Source organism: Gossypium arboreum, chromosome 9, assembly GCF_025698485.1.
Source record: "Gossypium arboreum isolate Shixiya-1 chromosome 9, ASM2569848v2, whole genome shotgun sequence".
Classification (NCBI taxonomy): Eukaryota; Viridiplantae; Streptophyta; class Magnoliopsida; order Malvales; family Malvaceae; genus Gossypium; species Gossypium arboreum.
In genome coordinates, this window is record NC_069078.1 from 84,200,813 (window position 1) to 84,221,982 (window position 21,170).

The 21,170-nt window shown below is 34.2% G+C and overlaps 3 protein-coding genes across 13 annotated transcripts; 1 reads left to right on the top strand and 2 right to left on the bottom strand.

The window, feature by feature from the left end:
- The first annotated feature begins 1,086 nt into the window (after positions 1-1,086).
- Positions 1,087-9,471, top strand: LOC108457481 (oxysterol-binding protein-related protein 2A-like). Of its 8 annotated transcripts, none has more exons than XM_017756570.2 (12): positions 1,087-1,334; positions 1,456-1,972; positions 3,793-4,155; positions 5,241-5,331; positions 5,725-6,170; positions 6,490-6,645; positions 7,219-7,386; positions 7,497-7,637; positions 7,760-7,990; positions 8,105-8,218; positions 8,860-9,048; positions 9,176-9,471. In XM_017756570.2, the coding sequence occupies exons 2-11, from the start codon at positions 1,505-1,507 to the stop codon at positions 9,034-9,036; spliced, it is 2,355 nt and encodes a 784-aa protein (XP_017612059.1). In that variant the 5' UTR covers positions 1,087-1,334; positions 1,456-1,504; the 3' UTR covers positions 9,037-9,048; positions 9,176-9,471. The 8 variants fall into 8 exon arrangements, 7 of the variants coding, with proteins under 7 accessions (XP_017612059.1, XP_052875182.1, XP_052875180.1 ...); XM_053019222.1 differs by having other exon boundaries at positions 3,796-4,155; XM_053019220.1 differs by having other exon boundaries at positions 1,459-1,972.
- A 7,647-nt stretch (positions 9,472-17,118) lies between these two features.
- On the bottom strand, positions 17,119-18,437 carry LOC108454488 (36.4 kDa proline-rich protein-like). The gene has a single exon (XM_017752962.2). The coding sequence runs from the start codon at positions 18,041-18,043 to the stop codon at positions 17,432-17,434; it is 612 nt and encodes a 203-aa protein (XP_017608451.1). The 5' UTR covers positions 18,044-18,437; the 3' UTR covers positions 17,119-17,431.
- Positions 18,438-18,583: 146 nt separating this feature from the next.
- Positions 18,584-20,321, bottom strand: LOC108454490 (autophagy-related protein 8f). 4 transcript variants are annotated; one of them, XM_017752964.2, is made up of 6 exons: positions 20,187-20,321; positions 19,741-19,880; positions 19,540-19,595; positions 19,341-19,393; positions 19,003-19,121; positions 18,584-18,908 (listed from the first exon to the last, which is right to left on the bottom strand). In XM_017752964.2, exons 2-6 carry the CDS (start codon positions 19,775-19,777, stop codon positions 18,805-18,807), a joined length of 369 nt encoding a protein of 122 aa, XP_017608453.1. In that variant the 5' UTR covers positions 19,778-19,880; positions 20,187-20,321; the 3' UTR covers positions 18,584-18,804. The 4 variants fall into 4 exon arrangements, with proteins under 4 accessions (XP_017608453.1, XP_017608452.1, XP_052875078.1 ...); XM_017752963.2 differs by having other exon boundaries at positions 19,741-19,781; positions 20,187-20,315; XM_053019118.1 differs by having other exon boundaries at positions 19,741-19,790; positions 20,187-20,292.
- Between the last annotated feature and the right edge of the window lie 849 nt (positions 20,322-21,170).

Genomic DNA, 21,170 nt, shown 5'->3' on the forward strand with positions numbered 1-21,170 from the left:
CAATTTGATTTTTTCTTTTATCTTTGTATAATTTGAAAACATTAAAAAATGTATATTTTTAATTAAAAATTTGAATGAATTTGTCGATTAAGTTTTAGTTTAATTGGTATCAATATTATTGTTAGTGCAGGATGACGTAAGTTTGAGTGCGCTGAAACGTATTATTTTTCTATTTAAAGGTTGAAAAAGAACTATATATAGTTCTAAACATTGTATAAAAAATAGATATAATAAAATTGAAATTAATGTTAAAAATAAAGGATAAATTTTGTGTTAGCATGAATAATATTTTTGTTATTTGGATTAGGTTGAATATAAAATCCTACTTATATTTTTTAGTTGGATTAGACCTGTAGAGCAAACAGGGAAAAAACATTTTGAAGATTTTTATAATAAATTTTGAGAATTTTAATTTTTAAAAGTTAATAGTCTTTTGCATTTCTAATTTTCATTGAAAATTAGAAAAATGTTTAGAAGTTATTTTAATTTCTTTTACAATTTTGGATTTTTAAATTTTTTATAATTTTAAATAACTCATTGACTTATATAAGATAAAATAAAATAGTGCTACACCGATAATAAAATATTAACAATTAATTTTTCAATTAAAAGAGTAGAGATCAAATTGAATAAAATTATAAATATTGATGATTAACTTTAATATTATGCCACATATACAAGATCTAAAAACCATGATTTTAATAAATAAATTATTTATCGAACATTTTACCTATTTTCAGTAACATATATAGTACAAGAATTTCTATAAGGCTTTTGTTAGGCGTTTGATTAATTGAGGACATTAGCTTAATTAAAAGCTTATAGTATAAATAGAAAAAAACAATATTAACTTAAATTAATTTTCATTATAAAAATAAAGAAGTTAATAAAAATTAAATTTCATGGGGCCAAAATTTCAAATTAAAATAAAAGGAGGACCAAAGTAAAAGAAAAGGAAAAAGGTTAAGAAATCTATGGAACCAATTCGTGATTTATGAGGTGCCCCCTGTCAGTTCTCTTTTATTCAAACAATCCTCCCGTACTCTGTAAAATCAGAAAATAAACATAATATTAAATATTTAAATCCATATTTTTACTTTACCGATAATTTATATATTTTCCTCTCGTCCCGATAAAAAGTTCTTTCTCCAAGTAATTACAAATCCGCCACTTTCCTTTTTAGAAAATTTAATACGATTTGCTTATTAAGAAAAAATGTTTATATAAATAGGCACCTTATTTTTCCTTGAAGGATCTCTCTCAGTTTCAGAGCTCAAAAGCAAAGCTTAAAACTCTCCAACTCAGTTTTCTCCTCAGCCAAAGCCAGAAAGAATGTCTCTTCTTTGAACTCTAAATCAAAATTTATTTCAATGATTTTACTTTTTTTTTATTTTCAGTTTTCTTTATAATTTATATTTTGATTTGTTTGTTATGGCAGTTTTTTGTTTGTTGCAGCAGTTGATTCAGTTTTCGGCCGATGGGAAAAAAACAAGTGAGTGTTTGAATGAATGTTTATATTTTTGAGGAATTTCGGTTGTTGGTCGAGATTGGAAGAAAAAAAATGAGGGTGAAGGAAATGCATCCGCTATGTTGTATATCGTTGGAGAGTCTCGGCATCGGCGACCAATCACCGGAGGTTACGTTGACTAGAACCAGGAGCATGCCGGCGAAGGCTTTATCTGGATCTGAAACAGGCAATGCGGGGAGGTTAATGGCGGGAGGATCCGAAGGCACCGTTGCCGGAATTCTCTACAAGTGGACAAATTATGGCAAAGGATGGAGATCTAGGTGGTTTTTGCTTCGTAATGGAATGTTATCTTACTCGAAAACTCGCCGGCCGGAGACTCTAAACCTCCCCTCTCCGGACGACGTCAGATTGATCGGTGATATCTCAACCAATCGGCTTTCGAGGATCGACAGTTGTAGCGGTAGACGGAAGAATCAGAAAACCGTTGCCATTGTTCATTTAAAGGTATATGATATATACATCAGAAAATCAAAATAAAAATTCAAAACGTCCATCCAAAACAACAAAAGAAAAGATAATTGAACAAACAGATGATCAGACTGATCCATTTTGGCGGTAATATAGTTTCAAGAAATAATTCCTACTTTATTTTGATTCAAAACATGAAGCAAGTATTGCCAATTATGTCATTTTACACTAGTTTTACTGACCCTGAAACTTTTCATCTAAAAAACAAAACAAAATTATCAGTGAAAAATAGACATTGATATCTGAGCTAAAGCAACAAAAAGGGGAAATTGAAGGGCAAGAGCCGTAAGTTTCTTGCATTGTTCGGCATGTAATTTACTGTTTGATCTGTAAAAGGGGCCTCAAATCTATAAACTCTCATTTTCTCCCTCCCTTTTTGTTTTGTGATTTGCGATTTTCATATTTAACTTCGGGGGAAAAGTAAGATAAAATAGAAGAAAAAGTTATATTTTAATATATATTTACCGTTTTAACTGGTTGTTTATGTAGAGTGGGTCACATCAGCAGGTGGGTTTGGAGAGCTGTGATAGTGTATACTTTTAGGTCTAGCAATTAAGCTCTGGTCAGTCGTATCATTGTTTAAATTGGTATTTGAATAGATGATCGAAGTTTTTTAAAGCCATCAAGATCGATTCAAACTACTTGAAATCTGATATTATTTCCTCCTCCCCCCGGTTTTTCTTTTTGATCTTTTTGTCTCTCTTTTTCTTTCACTTCCCACGTTTTATCATATATATTCTTTGCCTTCGTTTGCCAGCTACTGTAGTTATGGCCTTTTGGGTCTCAAAGTAGTGTTCTTTTTTCACTAAGGTGATGGTGAAAGAAATGACGAGACTTCAAATGATCTCATAAAGTTAATCAATTTACATTAACAGAGACCATGTAAAATAAAAGATGAGGATAGCATGGAGTACTTCTCCGAAATATCGAAGTGCTGTTGTTTGTAGTCGTCCTTAGTTTGAGTTTTGTATTGTTTGTCTTGTAATAAAGAGGTAACTTCTTTTTTCTTTATTAATTTTTACGTGGTCTTCTTTAGTTTGTAGGCATTGAAATAAACAATGAAGAAAGTGGGGGGCATGAGACTAGTTGGTGGGCTTTCCTCGTTAAATTGTATAGAATTTTATGGTGAACACTGTTTAGAAACACGTGAAAACTGAAGGTATATAATAGCATTTCTTTCTCTTGATTTTAAGATATTCTCCTGTGCACAAGTAGATCGAAATGGTGATTCATTGTATTTGTTTTATGTCCCTTGACAGTTGTAATGCTTAAAAGGTTGAAATTAGCATCGGCTTTTGTGATGAAATTTGGTTTTGTTTTTATTTCATCTGGGGTTTTTTGTTTATTTGTTGCTAAAACAATTTTCTCCCATTATTAGAGACTTAAAAAGTCCGGTTATTTTGTGCAATCATCTGGTGTTTGATGGTAAATGGGGTTCGGTTCCTGCTGAGGTTTCACCTTCACAGATATTTCTTTTTAGAACAATTTCAGCAATTAATCTACCTATCTTTGCGAGGGGCTCAAGGCTTTAGTTTTGAGCCTTTCAACTTGCATTTTTTGAATTGACAGAATTTATTCTTTTTCTTCTTTTCTTTTCTTTTTTTAATTTTTGGAAAACGACTTTTATAATGCATCATTCGTGTATTTCTTCTGTGAATTTGCTTTTGTTTTGTTCAAACTGTGAGTTTGTTTTATGTGATCATGAAATGAGGCATATAATATCTTGGCGTTCTATGTGACCTTACCACAGTAATGGGCTTACATAACTCATGGGGTTGTTATTTGAATTCTTGTAGCAGATTTCATCATTCCGTGAGAGCAAATCTGATGATAGACGTTTTTACATTTTCACTGCTACGAAGACCCTTCATTTGAGAACTGATTCAAAGAGAGATCGGGTTGCTTGGATTCAAGCTTTGGTATCAACCAGAAGCCTCCTTCCGCTGAGACCATTAAACGATAATCTCTCCCTTGTACCCCATGATTTGTCTATATCAACTGATAGGCTCAAGAAACGTTTGCATGAGGAGGGAATCAATGATGACCTTGTGAAGGATTGCGAGCAGATTGTGCTTTCAGAGTTCTCGGAGATACAAGGGCAACTTAAAGTTCTTTGTGAAGAAAGAACTAATTTTCTGGACACAATAAGGCAGTTGGAGGTAATTTCAGCTTGGTAATTAGTATGTGTGCCTTTGGATGAAAATCCTTGATTTTTAGTTATTGGTTTTTTCTTCCTGAAGGGGGGGGGGGGGGATTCAAATAGTTTGGTGAGCTAAAATAAATTTACTGGATTAGATTGCAGATCAACTTAGTTAGACTTGGACCAGTATCGAGTTGGACTTAATGAAATTAAAATGATAAAAATGTGCTTGTATTTTATGGTATTTTGTAGGAAGAGAGGGTCCCCTCAGCAGCCTCAGGTTGGTAATTAGCTCATCTGGTGAATTCAAAGTGAATAGTTAATTCATGGATAAACATATACTGTGACAAATGAGAGTATGGAGGCCAAGTGAAAATAAATAGTACCAATAATCTTTTATATATGATATGATGAGAACTATCCTTGATTGTGTTGATGGCTACTGGAAATGAATATCAGTGATTTTGGTCAACAGTAAAACAAACGTATTCTGTTATTTGATGCATTAGAGCTGATGGGTTTTCTCCAGGCTATAAAAGTGAAGATTGCTAATGGAGGGTAATTAGTTTAGTGATATCTGGTTTTGCTTTTGCAATAGTTTCTCACTATTGTATGTTCTATTGAAAGTTTGGATTTGGAGTATAATTTCTAGAATTTGTGTGTTATAAAATTTACCGAGTTTCCATTTTTTCTAATCAAAGTTGTTTTCATGCAGCATGTGTTGTGCTGGTATGTTTGGTTTATTGCATTTTGTTCCATCATAATAATGTATTTCCATCGCACTTCTAATCTCCCTACTTGTAGAAGGACTATAGGAACTTACCTTAAAACCTTGGTGCAAATGGAATCCCTAGTGGATCAATAAAACTCCAATACTCAGATTGGTGGGATTGCTAAACTGCGTGTTTTAATTATCTCATCTTTTAAAGTGTTGTCTTTATTATTGTTCATTTCAGTCATCTGTTAGTTAAGTTGATTCTTTTATAAAATTGCATGATACCACATCATTTCTTAATGACTTATCGAAAGCATTATGGTTGCTAAGCTTTATCGTTTCCGTTGCACTGATAAGTTTCTTCTTATTATTATTTTTGGCATGTTCAGGCATATAATATCGAATCTGAAACCTCTGGATTTCATGGAGACTACCAGTTGACGAAGCATGAATGTTCCAATCTGGGGCGTGGAAATAGTGGTACATGCCCCATTTGTGACTTTGGTTCCATCTTTCTTCATGCATGAATGTCTGACTCATATGTTTTGCTTGTTAAAATTAGAAATTGTTAGCAAAAGAAGGTAGTCTTTGTTGTTTCGTACAGACCTGTTGTTATATCCACTGGCACTTCATGCATAAACTGATTTCATATAGTTTTAGATGCGCATTCTTGAGTGAGAAATTCTTATTATCCTAAGTTTCAACTGCAATTTCCTGTCTTCTACTTATTTGCCATCATCATTCTCATTATATTTAACTTAAATGCTAGTTTGTTCAGAAATGCTGTGATAAGTATCTTATTAGTAAGCTCTGTTTCTGGTTACTAATTCTTGTTCTGTTCTCTTTTACCCTAACTCTTGTTTGGGTTCTCAGAATGCAGCACAACCGAATCGTCTGATGATATTGAGAAACAAGAGCTTGAGGAAGTTTCTTATGAAGAAGGAACCTTGTTCTTTGATACAGAGGAGTATTTTACTGAACCTGCTGTTAGTTGTGGATCTGTAAGAGGGGCAATGGATCATGCAGATGATCTCCAAGAAACTAAAAAACAATTGGATAATGTGGAAAAGATTCATTCTGATAACGAAGATTGTGATTCCAGATATCCTCAAATTGAGAGACGAAAAAAACTTCCTGATCCAGTTGAAGAAGTGAAAGGGGTTAGCCTTTGGTCTATGATCAAAGACAATGTGGGAAAGGATCTCACACGAGTATGTCTCCCTGTTTACTTTAATGAACCAATATCATCCCTTCAGAAATGTTTTGAGGACCTAGAATATTCATATCTTTTGGACCGAGCATACAAGTATGGAAAAGAAGTATGTTATTCATTCTCTTCATCTTTAATATTTTGTGTTTCTCTTGTTAAATATACTAGTTATCTCTGGGTATAACAAAATTTTATCAAGTTGTCAAACAATTTGCAACAGGGGGGACATCGAGAATTTGAGAAATTGCTGTTCTGTCTGTCTAGAGTGAAGTTTGAGAAATCTCACCCCCTCAAACATCTCCTGTCCCAAAATTTTTTGAACTTTTTGCAATGCTTTTTAAGGCTCTGTAAACATGAGTAGATGCCCTTGCTTTATACTAGTTTAATCTGATTGTCTGCTTTATCCGGGTTTTCTATTACATTCTCAGGGTAACAGTCTCCAACGGATTCTTAACGTTGCTGCATTTGCTGTTTCTGGGTATGCTTCCTCTGAAGGCCGACACTGTAAGCCCTTCAATCCATTACTAGGAGAAACTTATGAAGCAGACTATCCTGACAAAGGAGTTCGTTTTTTCTCTGAGAAGGTCAGCATTCCAGATCTATCAATGACTTGACTTCATATTAAGAAATATGCATCTTTATATTGAAACTAGAATCGACAAGTTATGAATTTTTGTCATTATTTTGAGTAAGCCGAGTGCTTTTGACTTTTCAGTTGCTGGGAGAGTCAATTAAATGGTTTACTTTTGCATACCCTTTGCTAATACACACACATATGTATATTTCTTTAAATGAGGAAATTACTTTCATTATTTTCTTCTTTAATACGGACAATCAAGATGTAGGGAATTATTGACATAACAGTGTCTTGAATAAAATTTTGGACCTGTTATCTGGAAAATGATTTTCTGTGGAGAGTTCTAGGAAGGAAACTTTCATGTGCAAGCAATTATAGGTTTGACATTCTCAAAACAGTGAAAATAAACACTACAAAAGTGTTTTTTGAGAACTTAGGAAGGAGACTTAAATTATGTTACTTCTGTAGGCCTTTAGAGTATTTACCTTCCTAAGTAGTTGCTTTTATTTATCTGGATGTGAAAGCAAATATTGTGCTTCAGTTCCGTAGCAAGTATGACTTACCTCCTCAAGTTTTATAGGTTAGTCACCACCCAACCCTTATTGCCTGTCATTGTGAAGGAAAAGGGTGGAAATTCTGGGGCGACAGTAACCTCCGCACAAAGTTTTGGGGGCGTTCAATTCAGCTTGACCCTGTTGGAGTTCTGACCCTAGAGTTTGATGATGGTGAAATATTTCAGTGGAGCAAGGTGTGCACTTTTGGGCTTTGTGTTTACTGGATGTTCCATTGAGGTGTTTCTGTATGCTAGCTTTCATTTCTATTTGTGTGGTATGAATTGTTTGAACTTCTTCCCTGCAGGTAACAACTAGTATTTATAATCTTATCCTTGGTAAAGTGTATTGCGATCACCATGGTTTGATGCACATTCATGGGAATCGCAATTATTCATGCAAACTCAAATTCAAAGAGCAATCTATTCTTGACCGAAACCCTCACCAGGTTAGTTTCAATCTAATTGTGTTATCCCCCTTGATTGCTTCATGCTTATAGTAGTTTATCTTCTGTGTCTTAAAGGATTTATTTATTTAGTATTTTTTTTATCCTGGCCTTCATTTACTTAGGTCCATGGGTTTGTTGAAGATCTTTCTGGTAAAAAAGTTGCAACATTAATTGGCAAATGGGATGACAGCATGTATTATATCAACGGTGATGGGAGTGGCAAGCCAAAGGACTGCAGCCCTTCATCAAGTGCCACCTTACTATGGAAGAGGAACAAGCCACCGCCTAATCTGACTCGCTACAACTTAACATCATTTGCAATTACACTAAATGAACTAACGCCTGGACTACAGGTAGAGATGATGTGTTGCATCAGTTTCTCATAAGCAATTTCTTTTTTTCTCTTATGGCTATCTAATTGTTTTCTATAGCTTTGTCTGATCTCGGGTATTTGATCACGGATTAAGGAGAATCTTCCACCTACGGATTCAAGGCTTCGACCAGACCAACGTCATTTGGAGAATGGAGAATATGATAGAGCAAATTCAGAGAAACAACGACTAGAGAGGAGGCAGAGAATGGTATGTTTCCACTTCCTTGATTTTCATGTATCCAAGCTCATGCATTTGTTTGCTAGCTAGGATGCCTCATAAATGGATTGTTGCCTCCAGAAAAACCTCCTATGTTTTGCTTTATGCATCTTGGTTTGCAAATCTTTCGTTCATTTGCATTTTCATTCAAATTTATTTACATCTGATTTAGATAAATGACCTATATTATGAAGGAAGGGTTTGATTCCAAGTGAAGGTTAACTCAATTGATTTTTAACTCCACAGTACCGTATAATTCAAGACTAGGAAGTGAAAATTGGCATTGATGCCTTGTTTTGTAATTGAAACTTGTGATCCAAGTGGTAATGCGTGAGATGTCAATTTCAGTACTGTAGATTCAAACAAACAATTATTTTGGGCAGTGTACAAAAGTTCATGGGAAAATCCTATTAATTTACTGGGAAAATTGACAACATTACCCCACCTTCTGGACGTGTCTGCACTGGCCATTGAATAATTTTCGAAACTGTGGCCTGAATATATCGCTGTAGTAACGTACTGTTAGGTTCTATGTTAAAAGATATTGGCAAAATTTTCTATTTCTAGGTAGGTCTTGATTTATATTATTGCTTTTACTCCTTGCTATTCACACTGCCCGTGGTCCAACACAGTCTAGAAAACTACAAGAAAATGGGTGGAAGCCTAGATGGTTTCAGAGAGACAGTGAAAATGGGTCCTTCCGCTATGTGGGTGGTTACTGGGAATCAAGAGAACAAGCGAAATGGGATGGCTGCCCGAATATATTCGGTGAATTCAACGACGTTGTCGATTCCTCCGAACAAGGCTGACTTCACTTTTAGGTTAGTAGCTACATTCACCATGTTCATCTTATTTTACTTGAATATCTTATTCTAGCTACCACATTTTCTGCTACAACGGCTCTGTTTTGTTGTTTAGATCTAACTATACATAATTTCTTTTTAATAGTTTAGAATCGGCAAATCTTGGGAACAATCACGGAGCAAATTGAGACGATAAACACGTAAGTAGCTTTAATTCCTGATTTTCGTCTCTATGTTTCTGCGAATCTTTAAGTGAGTTAGATATAGTCAGGATAGGTAAGAGCCTGAATTTTTCTGTAACATGTCTCTATTGTGGGAATCGTATGTGTAATGTTATCTCTCAATAGTTCGTTTATTCCATAGCTCCATCTCAAAATTTAATTTCATAATTATTTGTATTTTCTTTCTATGAATAAATGAAATGAAAAGGAGAAAAAAGAAGTCTTATTTCTTCTTGTTTGTAGCTCGAGATATAAAATTAACCTTAGGTAATAATTGGTGGAATTAATCTTGGAAATTAACGATTCTATTATATTAAAATGTTAGTTGTAGAGTGGGATCTCCCATCAGAATGATGTAATTTATTTAAGTGATAATTAGATTTTGCTGATATGTTATTTGTAATAAATTTATAAAAAATATTATAAAAATCAAATGTAGTTTTAATTGAAGTGATATTATTAAAATAATAAAATGTATGAATTCATGATTTTGTAATAGATATTATATATGACATAATTAAATGTGAAAATATATTTCTAGGAAGCATGGGTCTCGACCGAATTAAAGTTGCAACATTTTTTGAACTATAATAAATTTGTAAATTGTAGTTGTTAGAAGACCCTAAAATTTCCTATTTTCTTGTAGTATTAAATGAAAATTTAGGGTTTATAATTGCACTAGGGGAGGGTGTCGTTCATTCAATTTTTTTTTCACTTCATGTGGATAAGGTTGATTTTGATACCACTAGATGGAGTTTAATGTGTAAAATTCTTTGAGATTTTATTTTGGTTTACATTTTTTTATGTTTGAGTTTTGTTCAGTTAGTAAAATCTAAATTTATGAATATGTATTGGTTATTTATAATTTTTCATTCTCTTATTTATCAATCTAACAAAGTTGTTTTTCTTGTTGTGGTGCTTACTTTGTGAATTGATTAATTTAATTGTTGAACTATATAAGTTAAATTTGAAAAATTAAAAATCTAACTTGACTGGCTAAAAATGGGGAATAACAAGTGAAAAAAAGTTAAAAATAGGTAAACTTGATTTTTTTTGTTCTTTTTAATTATTTTAACAAAAATTTAAAAATTCACTATGCTGCTCATTTTATCTTTTGAATTTTTGTAGTATAATTTTTCATTACTTTTTATTTTCTTTCTAATTTTTACTACATTTTGTTAATAACTATTGTAAATCATGTCTTTGTTTCAAGATACTTAAATTTACAATCGGAGATTTAATTGGTTGGACCTCTGAACCAATTTTTTCAACTACAGTGTATATATGTGTTGTTTCAATAGGGTCGGAAGCGTGTAAATTATTGTACTAAAAAATCACACAAAGTTCAATTCCCAGGGAAGAGAGGTGGATCACAAGGATCTCTTAAATACCAAGTTTTTCCTTAGTCAGAATATCCCTTTTATAGTAATTTAATAGCACAATTAAATATTACTATTATACCCTCAAATATTGAAAGAAAAATAGGACAAAAAAAAAGAACACAAGAGTTTTAACGAGGTTCAAGAAATTATACCTACGTCCCGGTACTAACATCGATGATAACTTTACTATCTCCAAAGTATTACAAACAAATAGAATTCCTTAAGAATTCTCAAATGGGAGAAGAGAGAAATCTAAGAGAGAAAGATTGGTTGGGATGAATTGAAATGAGAAATGAGAAGGCCTATTTATAGTTGAGGTTCAAGGACCAAACAATAAATAGCCCATTATCTCAAGGACCAAAAAAAAATTATCCCATGCCACTTTTTCAAAGTCAACTTTAGGGTGCTAAACTTGCACCACTTGGATTGTTTGCCATTAAAAGTGTCTACCATTAATCATAATGTTAACAATCTCCACCTTGAAGATTTGATTAGGATAATCACATCTTCACACACTTCCTTCAACTCCCCAAATTCAATAAAGCTATCTTTTGAAGTGCCTCCAAATGCGCTCTCGAGCGCCATACACCTGAAGGTGCTCAAATTCTCAGGATGTTAATCAAGTTCAAATAATGATTAAACTTGATTGTTGTTACCACCTTGGTCATCATATCTCATGGGGATTATCTGCATTGTCGAATCTTTTGAAGTAGAATTTTTCCTTTTTCAAAGACTTCTCGCACAAAGTGATATCTTAAGTCGATATGCTTGGTTCTTGAATGATAGACTTGATTTTTCGCTAAATGAATAGCGCTCTGACTGTCACAATATAGACTAATGTGACTTTGAACAACTCCCAAGTCTTTCAACAATCCATTAAGCCAAATAGCCTCCTTAACAGCTTCTGTAACTACCATATATTCTGCCTCTGTAGTAGACACAGCTACTGTAGACTGTAAGGTAGACTTCCAACTCACTGGGGCTTTAGTAAGAGTAAACAGATACCCCGTAGTTGAACGACGTTTATCTAAATCACCAGCAAAGTCGGAATCAACATATCCAACTACAAACTGACCAAGTGCTTCATCCTGCTCAAAAACTAAACCAACATCTACGGTTTTTCGAAGATACCGTAGAATCCATTTCACAGCTTGCCAATGTCCTTTTCCAGGATCATGCATATATCTGCTCACAACTCCAACAGCTTGTGAAATGTCAGGCCGCGTACACACCATCGCATACATCAAACTCCTAACTGCATTAGCATATGGGACTTTTGCCATATATTCTCTTTCTTCTTCAGTTTTCGGAGATAATTGAGCACTAAGTTTCAAATGAGAAGCAAGTGGGGTACTTACATGTTTAGTGTTTTCATTTACACCAAAACATTGTAATACCTTTTTCAGATATTACTTTTGATTCAAACAAAGCTTGCCTCTCTGCCTATCTCTACTTATCTCCATGCCGAGAATCTTCTTGGCCTCACCTAGATCTTTCATCTCGAACTCTTGATTTAATCGAGCCTTCACTTATCTATCTCTTTTGGCTCTTGAAGCGATTAACATATCATCAACATACAAGAGTAGATAAACGAAAGATTCAATCATGCGAACTTCCGCAAATACACACAATTGTCATATTTGCTTCTTGTGTACTTACGCTTTTCATAAAGCTATCAAATCGCTTGTACCAACGCCTCGGGATTGCTTCAATTCATATAGCGATCTGCTTAACTTACAAACCCAATTTCTACCACCAAGATTTGTGTATCCTTGAAATGAGTCATATAGATCTCTCTTCTAACTCACCATGCAAGAAAGCCGTCTTAACATCAAGTTGAGCTAGCTCCAAATTTAACTGTACTACCAAGGCCAACAAAATTCTAATGGAGGAATGCTTCACTACAGGGGAAAATACATCATTGTAGTCAATTCCCTCCTTCTGAACGTAGCCTTTAGCTACCAATCTTGCCTTGTAGCGAATATCTTTCTTGCTAGGAGATCAATCTTTCTTTGTGAATACCCATTTGCATCCGATTGCCTTTTTACCTTTCGGTAATTGTGCCAACTCCCAAGTATTGTTCTTCCGGAGAGACTGCATTTCTTCATCCATGGCGCATTTCCATTTGTCACTTTCTAAGCTTTGCATTGCTTCTTGATAAGTGACAGAATATCATCATCAACAACGGAAGGCGTGAGGCCACCATATCGATAATCGAGCGGGTTTACGAATTTCTCTCCTTGGCCTTGCAACTGCAATTGGTTCTGATGTACTTAATGGTTCTTGGGTCAGAACCTCTTCAACCTCTAATTCCTCCATTGTGGCTGGAGAATTAGACTTATTAACTGAGCAAATCCCCATCTGCTCAAACTCCACCTGTTGTGGAGTATCGCTCGTCTGAATATCTTTATCTGCTACCTTTTTCAATGTGGCAGATTCATCAAAGGTAACATCTCTGCTACAGATCATTTTCTTTGTGTCTAAGCACCAAAGACGAAATCCTTCACTCGTAAGTGATTCCCATAAAGAGAGCTTTCTTTGCCCTCGGATCTAACTTTGACTCCTTCACATGGTAATATGCGTGGATCCAAACACATGTAAGGAATCATAATCAGAGTGGGTTTTCCGACCATACCTCCATAGGAGTTTTTCTTTCTAATGCGAGATGATGGCAAGCGATTAACAAGATGGCGGCGTATGTCACAGCCTCATTTCAAAATTGCTTGCCCAACCCAAAGATTGGACAACATACATCGAACTTTCTCCAAAGAATGTTCGATTCATACGCTCTGCCACTCTATTCTGCATGTGGTGTATCCCTAATTGTGAAGTGTCGAACAATACCATACTCTTGGCACACATCGAAGAACGGATCACTTATATTCCCTCCATTGTCCGTCCTAAGCCGCTTGATTTTCTTGCCACCTGGTTTTCAATCATAGTTTTCCATTTAAGAAAAACTTCAAGCACTTCATCTTTAGTTTTCATGGTATACACCCAAACTCTTCTGGAAAAGTCATCAACAAAAGTAACATAGTAGTGTTTTCCTCCCAACGACGGTGTTTTGGAAGGCCCCACACATCTGAGTGAACATATTCCAAAATACCTTTTGTATTATGGATAGCGGTCTTAATTTCACTCTCTTTGCTTTCCCAGAACACAATGCTTGCAAAATTTTAATTTGCAAGCCTTTGCACCTTTCAACAATCCTTGCTTTGCCAGAATTTGCAAGGATTTTTCGCTGGCATGTCCCAACTTCATATGCCACAACCGCATTGAGTCCAAGTCTTTGTTCTGGAAGTCTGCAATGATCGCTCCAATAACTGTAATACCTTGGTAGTAATACAAGTTATTTTTCCCGATGCCCTTCAATATCACAAGTCGCCAGATGTCACTTTCAAAACCCCATCTCTCATAGTAACAACTGAACCATTGGATTCCAAGGCTCCCAATGAGATGAGATTTTCTTCAAACCGGGCACATACCGAACATCGGTCGAACTCGGTTGATCCATCTTGATTCTTTAATTGGATTGAACCTATCCCAACAGCTTTCTGAGCATTATCATTGCCCATATAAACAACTCCTCCATTTAGTTCTACTAAATCGAGAACCACTCCGGTTAGGGACATATGATAGGTACAACCCGAATCCAAAATCCACTCATCCGAATGGAATGACGATGATGATGCAACCAATGATAGTTCGAGTCACTAGTATCATGCTTTGCAACACAAGCATCTACAATGACTTTCCCTTATTCTTGACTTTGGACAATTTTTCTTCCAAAGTGGCCTTTCTCATGACAAAAGGCACATTCATCTTTCCCAGTCCGGACTTTGACTTTGATCTCCCTTCGAGTTTTCTTCCGAGTGTATGAACGACCTCGGACTACTAAAGCTTCAGATCTCGATTGAGTTTTTCTGTTTGTCCTTCTTTCTCTGCTTCATAATCGTATAAGGCCGCATGATTTCGCTCGAGATATATCACTCCTGCCATGAAGTAGAGTAGTTTCTAGGAACTTAAACTCCTCGAAGTGACCCCAACAAAGATCAAAGCCAAATCTTCATCTTTGAATGTCTCATCCATATTTAGCAAATCAGTGACTAACTGATTAAATTTGGTGATGTGATCATTCATTGTGGTACCTGGGACATAAGTGAAGCAAAACAGTCTTTTCTTCAAGTGGAGCTTATTTTGACTGTTTTTCTTCAAAAAATTTTCTTCAAGTGCCACCCACAACTTATTTACAGAAGTCTTCTTTGAAAAAGCATACCTCTGCTCTCGAGAAAGGCATGATCGAATTGTGCCACATGCCAACCGATTGATCGCCTTCCAATCTTTCTCCCACACATCATCTGGTTTCTCTTCATCAATGGCAATGTCTAGACCTCTTTGAAAAGGGCATCTAGAACCTCACTTTGCCACATACCAAAATGGCCCGTGCCATCAAAGATCTCCACGGCTAATCTTGCATTTGCAATTGTCGGTCTTGTCCACATGGATGATGTTGAAGCTCCTAAACCGATCGTTTTTTCCATAATCTTTCAATATACCTAAGGAAATCTTTTCTGATGTGGAAGATCAATTTAAACTGTAACCACAGAGCATACTACGATTAACCTTCGCTCGATACCACTTGTTGTTTCAATAGGGTCGGAAGCGTGTAAATTATTGTACTAAAAATCACACAAAGTTCAATTCCGGGGAAGAGGTGGATCACAAGGATCTCTTAAATACCAAGTCTTTCCTTAGTCGAATATCCCTTTATAGTAATTTAATAGCACAATTAAATACTACTATTATACCTCAAATATTGAAAGAAAAATAGGACAAAAAAAAGAACACAAGAGTTTTAACGAGGTTCGGTAAATTATACCTACGTCCTTGGGTACTAACACCAGATGATAACTTTACTATCTCCAAAGTATTACAAACAAATAGAATTCCTTAAGAATTCTCAAATGGGAGAAGAGAGAAATCTAAGAGAGAAAGATTGGTTGGGATGAATTGAAATGAGAAATGAGAAGGCCTATTTATAGTTGAGGTTCAAGGACCAAACAATAAATAGCCCATTATCTCAAGGACCAAAAAAAAATTATCCCATGCCACTTTTTCAAAGTCAACTTTAGGGTGCTAAACTTGCACCACTTGGATTGTTTGCCATTAAAATTGTCTACCATTAATCATAATGTTAACAATATGTACGTATTATGTTTAGCTTTTGTTTTATATATATATAGGAAATATTCAGCTTGTTTGTTAGGTAGAGTACAATTTGTCAATGTTTTCTTCGCCCTATCATCCAGGTTTAATGACTTTTATAACAATTAAAAGACGATTGTAACTTGTAAGCCCCCTATATGACATGATCGCACGATAGGAAGGTTATATTTTTTTTATTTTCTTGGTACCGAGGCTTGAATATTAAGATTAGATTTTTTTTTTTAGAAATATTAAGATATGATTTTAAAAGTTATTTTATTATTTTCTTGGTTCATCTTTTTAGATTATTTAGGATTAATTTTCTTATCGTATTAAATATTTACATCATTCTAGATATATGATACTTGTATAATGTGTCATAATATCTTATTGGAATTGAAGCTGAAACTTTTATTGTGTTGATAGAGTTTGTCTTTTATCATTTACGATGAGTGTTTATTATTTTTTCCGAATTGCATACTCACATATTAATGAATTTCTTTTAACCGAATTTATTTATATAAATAATTTTTTTAACAAAAGTACAACATTCAAATTTATGAATATGCAACCTCATATCTTGCTACAAGCTCTATGTTTTATTATTATATATCATCCTTCCATGGTAAATATATAAATAATTTTTAGAATTATGGTATCTCAAATCACATGAAATTTGTGAGTTATCCAATAAATATAATTTCCAAGATTTTAACTTGTATCCATAAAGTTAGGAAAAATTTTAAAGAGACGAAATAAATTAAAAAATTTAGAAAGATGAAAGTGTAATATTATATTAGTCACGAATGTGTTTTAGTGAGTATATTGAAAACCAAAAAAAAACATAAATAACTTTATTTATTGATGTATGGTACTATACAATTTATTGATACATGGTATACTTATCTACTTATAGTATATTACATAACATTACTTATAGCCACCTTAAACATGACGAGCATCATTAGATGGATCTCACCAAACCCCTTTATATACCCTCTCAAGAGGTGTTTTCCTAGATTTGTTTCATCTTCTCCTTGAACAATTTTGAGAACCACATGCTTCTTCCTCTTATTCATTCATACCCTGGCCACCCAAATAAACGGCTCTCTACCCTATCCTATAAAGGTGAATTTATCATTGTCATCAATCAAACTATGCATCAACAATTGTTCGCGCTATGTCCTTTACTTATTTAACCAATTACTTAGAATATTTTAATTAACTATTCATTTATCTTACTTGAATTAAATCGTAATTGCATGAATACAAATCATAAATTTCTAGAAAAAAATCCACGTAAAATAATTAGTCTGAGACAACTTAAAACAAGCAAGCATTAAGCAGTCAATAATTAAAGATTGGATGACACTTAAAATGCAACCATAATACACTACAAAGTTCAAACCTTATAACCTTGAGCGAAAACAATGCTTTAAACCTAATAATGGAAAAATGAACACATTATGTTCAATTTTTTTATCATCTTCTTTTGGGTGGTTAAAGAAACAAAGGGACGCCGAGGTGGCGGTGGCAACCATGCCTGCTGAGGTCCATCATCGATAGAGATGTTTATTTTGATGAATGTTGAAGTTAAAGAGGAGTACAAATAAAACCAGGAGGAGGGTTTTTTCCACAAGTTATTAAAGCCTGAAGAGCGAGGGGAATGAACATATTAATGTTTAGAAGCTTAAGTCTTATAGCAGTGCAAAGACAAACAGCGGCCTCGAGCTCGAGCAGACCTCCAAGAACCGGGCAGCAAGCATTTTCAACAGGGTTTCCTAAGCGAATGTGGCCCAATCCACCAAGCACGTCCACGCATAGTCCTAGTTTAAGAGCATTAACGGGGCAGGTCGGTTGGCTAGTTGGTGGAGCAGGAGAGCTACCTCCACCAGAAGGTGGTGGGATGGTAACAGGAGGGTTGGTGATGGGAGGAGATATTACAGGAGGGGTTGGTATTGGTGGCACAATAACAGGTGGCATTGGAGGCTTTTTGGATGGTGGCTCGACCTTTGGACTGCCACCACTATGGTACGGTGGCTGCTTGGGGGTTGGAGGGTTCAGGCGGGGAATTTTAGGGTGAGTTGGGAGATGGTATGGTGGAGAACGCGGCGGTCTACAAGGAACAGATGCATCAATGGGAGGCAATGCTATTAATATGAAAACCATTAAGACAAAAACCATGGCCGTAAATTTGGAACCCATGGCTTGGGGTTCCAAAGATTATTCACCTTGAACTTTAACAAAAAAACTATATATATACACACACGTATACATACAGCTGAATTTGATGTGGAACCCGTGACTGTGCCTAAAAGAGTATCAAAGAACATGATAAAAATATTCTTTTTTTTTTCTCTTTAAATGGAGGATTCCAAGACATCAAATTGTGAAATAAAATCAAAGATTTGTAGTGTGGGTTGATTTGATAAATTCAATGCCTATCCATGACTGTTGCTCAGTTTTTCAAACTTTCAAGCTCCAATCCGTGAATCCTGTTTTCATCCCTGTATCATTGATTTCAGTTTCACAGATGCTTAATATATATATACGTATCAACATATTCGTTCTTGAATCCAATAAAAAACATACATAAACACATATATCAAAAACAATCACAAGGCACATCTCAGAAACAGAGCACAACTGATGCTCCTCGACGACATAGTTTACGAAACGATGAATCTATCTATATATCTATATGTATATATATCTTTCTGCAAGCAAAAGACTGAATTCAAGTGATGGATGATAAATAAAAGGAACTTTAACATTATATGGAAATCTTAAAATTTATATACAATATATTCAGCTGTACACCATATGGCCACCATGTCTTTAAATAATACTAGCAATAACGAAATTACCGGCCCAAAGGCAATGGAAATGGTAAGGCTGGAGGTAATACACGGGGTCGGTGAAATGAGGAAAGATAAAAGCCACATCGGAAATGGATTTACCGGAGGCTACTGAGAGATCTGATCCCCGAATGTGTTCTCCCCGCTGTATGTAACATAAAGAAATCCATCTTCATCCTTTTTCTCTTCATATATGGCAGACATAATGGCACCTGCAAAAAGAAAAAACGAGTTTAGCCCTCTCAGAATCAGATAGAAAAGGTAAAGCATCGAGCACTGATGGGTGTAAACACAAAGGATTATTACCAGTTGGAGGGAGAACATTGTCCACAAATATGAATATTGCCTTTTCAGCACTGAGTTTGATCCTTTTACGGATGACATATACGAATTGACCAACAGTCAAATCAGCTGGGACAAGGTACCTGCAAATTTCGGAATCATATTACACGAACGATATCATCATACGTTCAAGGCAGTCAATGGGTACAAAAACACACGGATCATCGAAGCCATTGTGTTGGAGATGCAATGCGACAGAGATAGACAATTCAAACAAACTAAAACTGGATGCTGTTTTAACGGAATAAGTCAATGAATCAAGAGAATCTAAAGTCATGAATAAGGTACAGTGTGACGCTTACTTCTTCTTGTCTATGTTCGGTATATCACTTCTCTCCGCTTTCTCCACGATCACCTTCAACATAAAAAAAGATAATAAAGAAGTCAAGATCGGAATAGTTATGATAACAAGCAAACATAGCGGCCTATGACGAAAGTAGCACATATTAGATCAAAACTAACAATACATATCGAGATAGGAAGTAAAAGTCGGATCGGTACCGGGATCCTATCAGGGTATTTCTCCCTAATCCTAGCAGCCTCTGCCCTCCTCTTCTCTGACGCAATAATCAAACCAAAAAATATCAACAACTTCGAGAATATAAACATTGATTTCCCCATAAATACCATAATTCACATAGAAATTAAAAGTAAATATATTTACACCATGTTCATAACAGAGTAAAAGAATCCAGTACATACCAAGATCATGCTCTTGCTTGAAATAACTCTTTGCCATTCTCCTGAAATTACTAACCAAAAATTAAGTGAAAACACTTGCTTTTCAAGGAAAAAAATCCCCCCTTTTTACTTCTTTATGAATTTCCAAAGACTTTAAAAAGCTATGATTGTGAAAAACAAAGATAATATTACCATCAATTCATTCACAAAAAAGAAAAAGTTGTAAAATTAAAGGTACAGAAAAAAGTAAAGTCTAAAGACAAATACAAGCAAATCCAAAACCACCCCAAGTCTTATCCCTGATCACAGTGTTGTTTCCTTTGCACAATTGAAGAAAACAAAATCATAACTAAAAAGCCCCAAATTTCAACTAAAACTATCCTTTCAAATTACCCACAAAAAAAAAAGAAATATTAAAATATGGCTGAAACTGAAGAAATATACAAGGAAAACCGAGAAAGGCAAACCTTGTGAAGATGAACCCAAAGTGAAAAGAAAAAGTTTTCTTTTTCTTGATCAAAAGAAGTCTTCTAAGGCCTGAAACTCGTGGCTTGGTTCACAAGATAAAATAAAAGTTTGAGCCTCTAATTTTACAAAAAAATTATTTTAACCCGTTATTTTTTTTATCGTTTTAACCTTAAACTTATATTTTTTATAAATTACCACAATATGAATAGAAAAGTTAATTTTTTAATTATGCTGATGTTATATACATATAGATTGTCACATAAATGACACATCAGCATTTAATTAATTTTTAAAATTTTAAAATTTAAAAAATTATAAATACTATTTTAAAGATTAAAAATCATAAAAATTATTTTTAAAATTTAAAAATTAATTAAATACTAATATGTCATCTATGTGGCAATTTACATGTATACCATCTTAGCAAACTTTATAAATATTACTTTTTATCTATTTTAAGATGATTTGGTAAAAAAATAAGTTTAAATATTAAAAGACAAAAAAAGTAAATAAAAATGATTTTTTAGGTTGAAGGGCCAAAAAAATTATACCTAAAATAAATATAATATAAGATTGGCCTTTCCGCTTTGCCCTTTTTCAACTCTTTCAGCCAAACTTGTGTATTTTATTTTAACTAAAAGTAAATCTCTTTTTCTACCTAAATTTAATTTTAATCTATTTTTTAGTCTATTTTGTAACTTTGTTAAATAAATTGATATGTGTATGTGTCATCTACTGTTAACGAAATAAAAATAAATAATTAAAGTCAAATTCGAGTATAAAGATGAACTAAAAAGAAATTAAATGTAGAAGTCAAATTTAACTAAAATATATATTCTGGAAGGCCTAATAGGTGAATTACACGTGGATTTATTTTATTGGTTTTCGTTTAGGTATTAGCAAAGCCTTATTGATTACGGTAAGAAGACAGATCATGTTCATCTGTCGCTATTTGTTTGGATAAGGTACAGAAGTATGTGAAT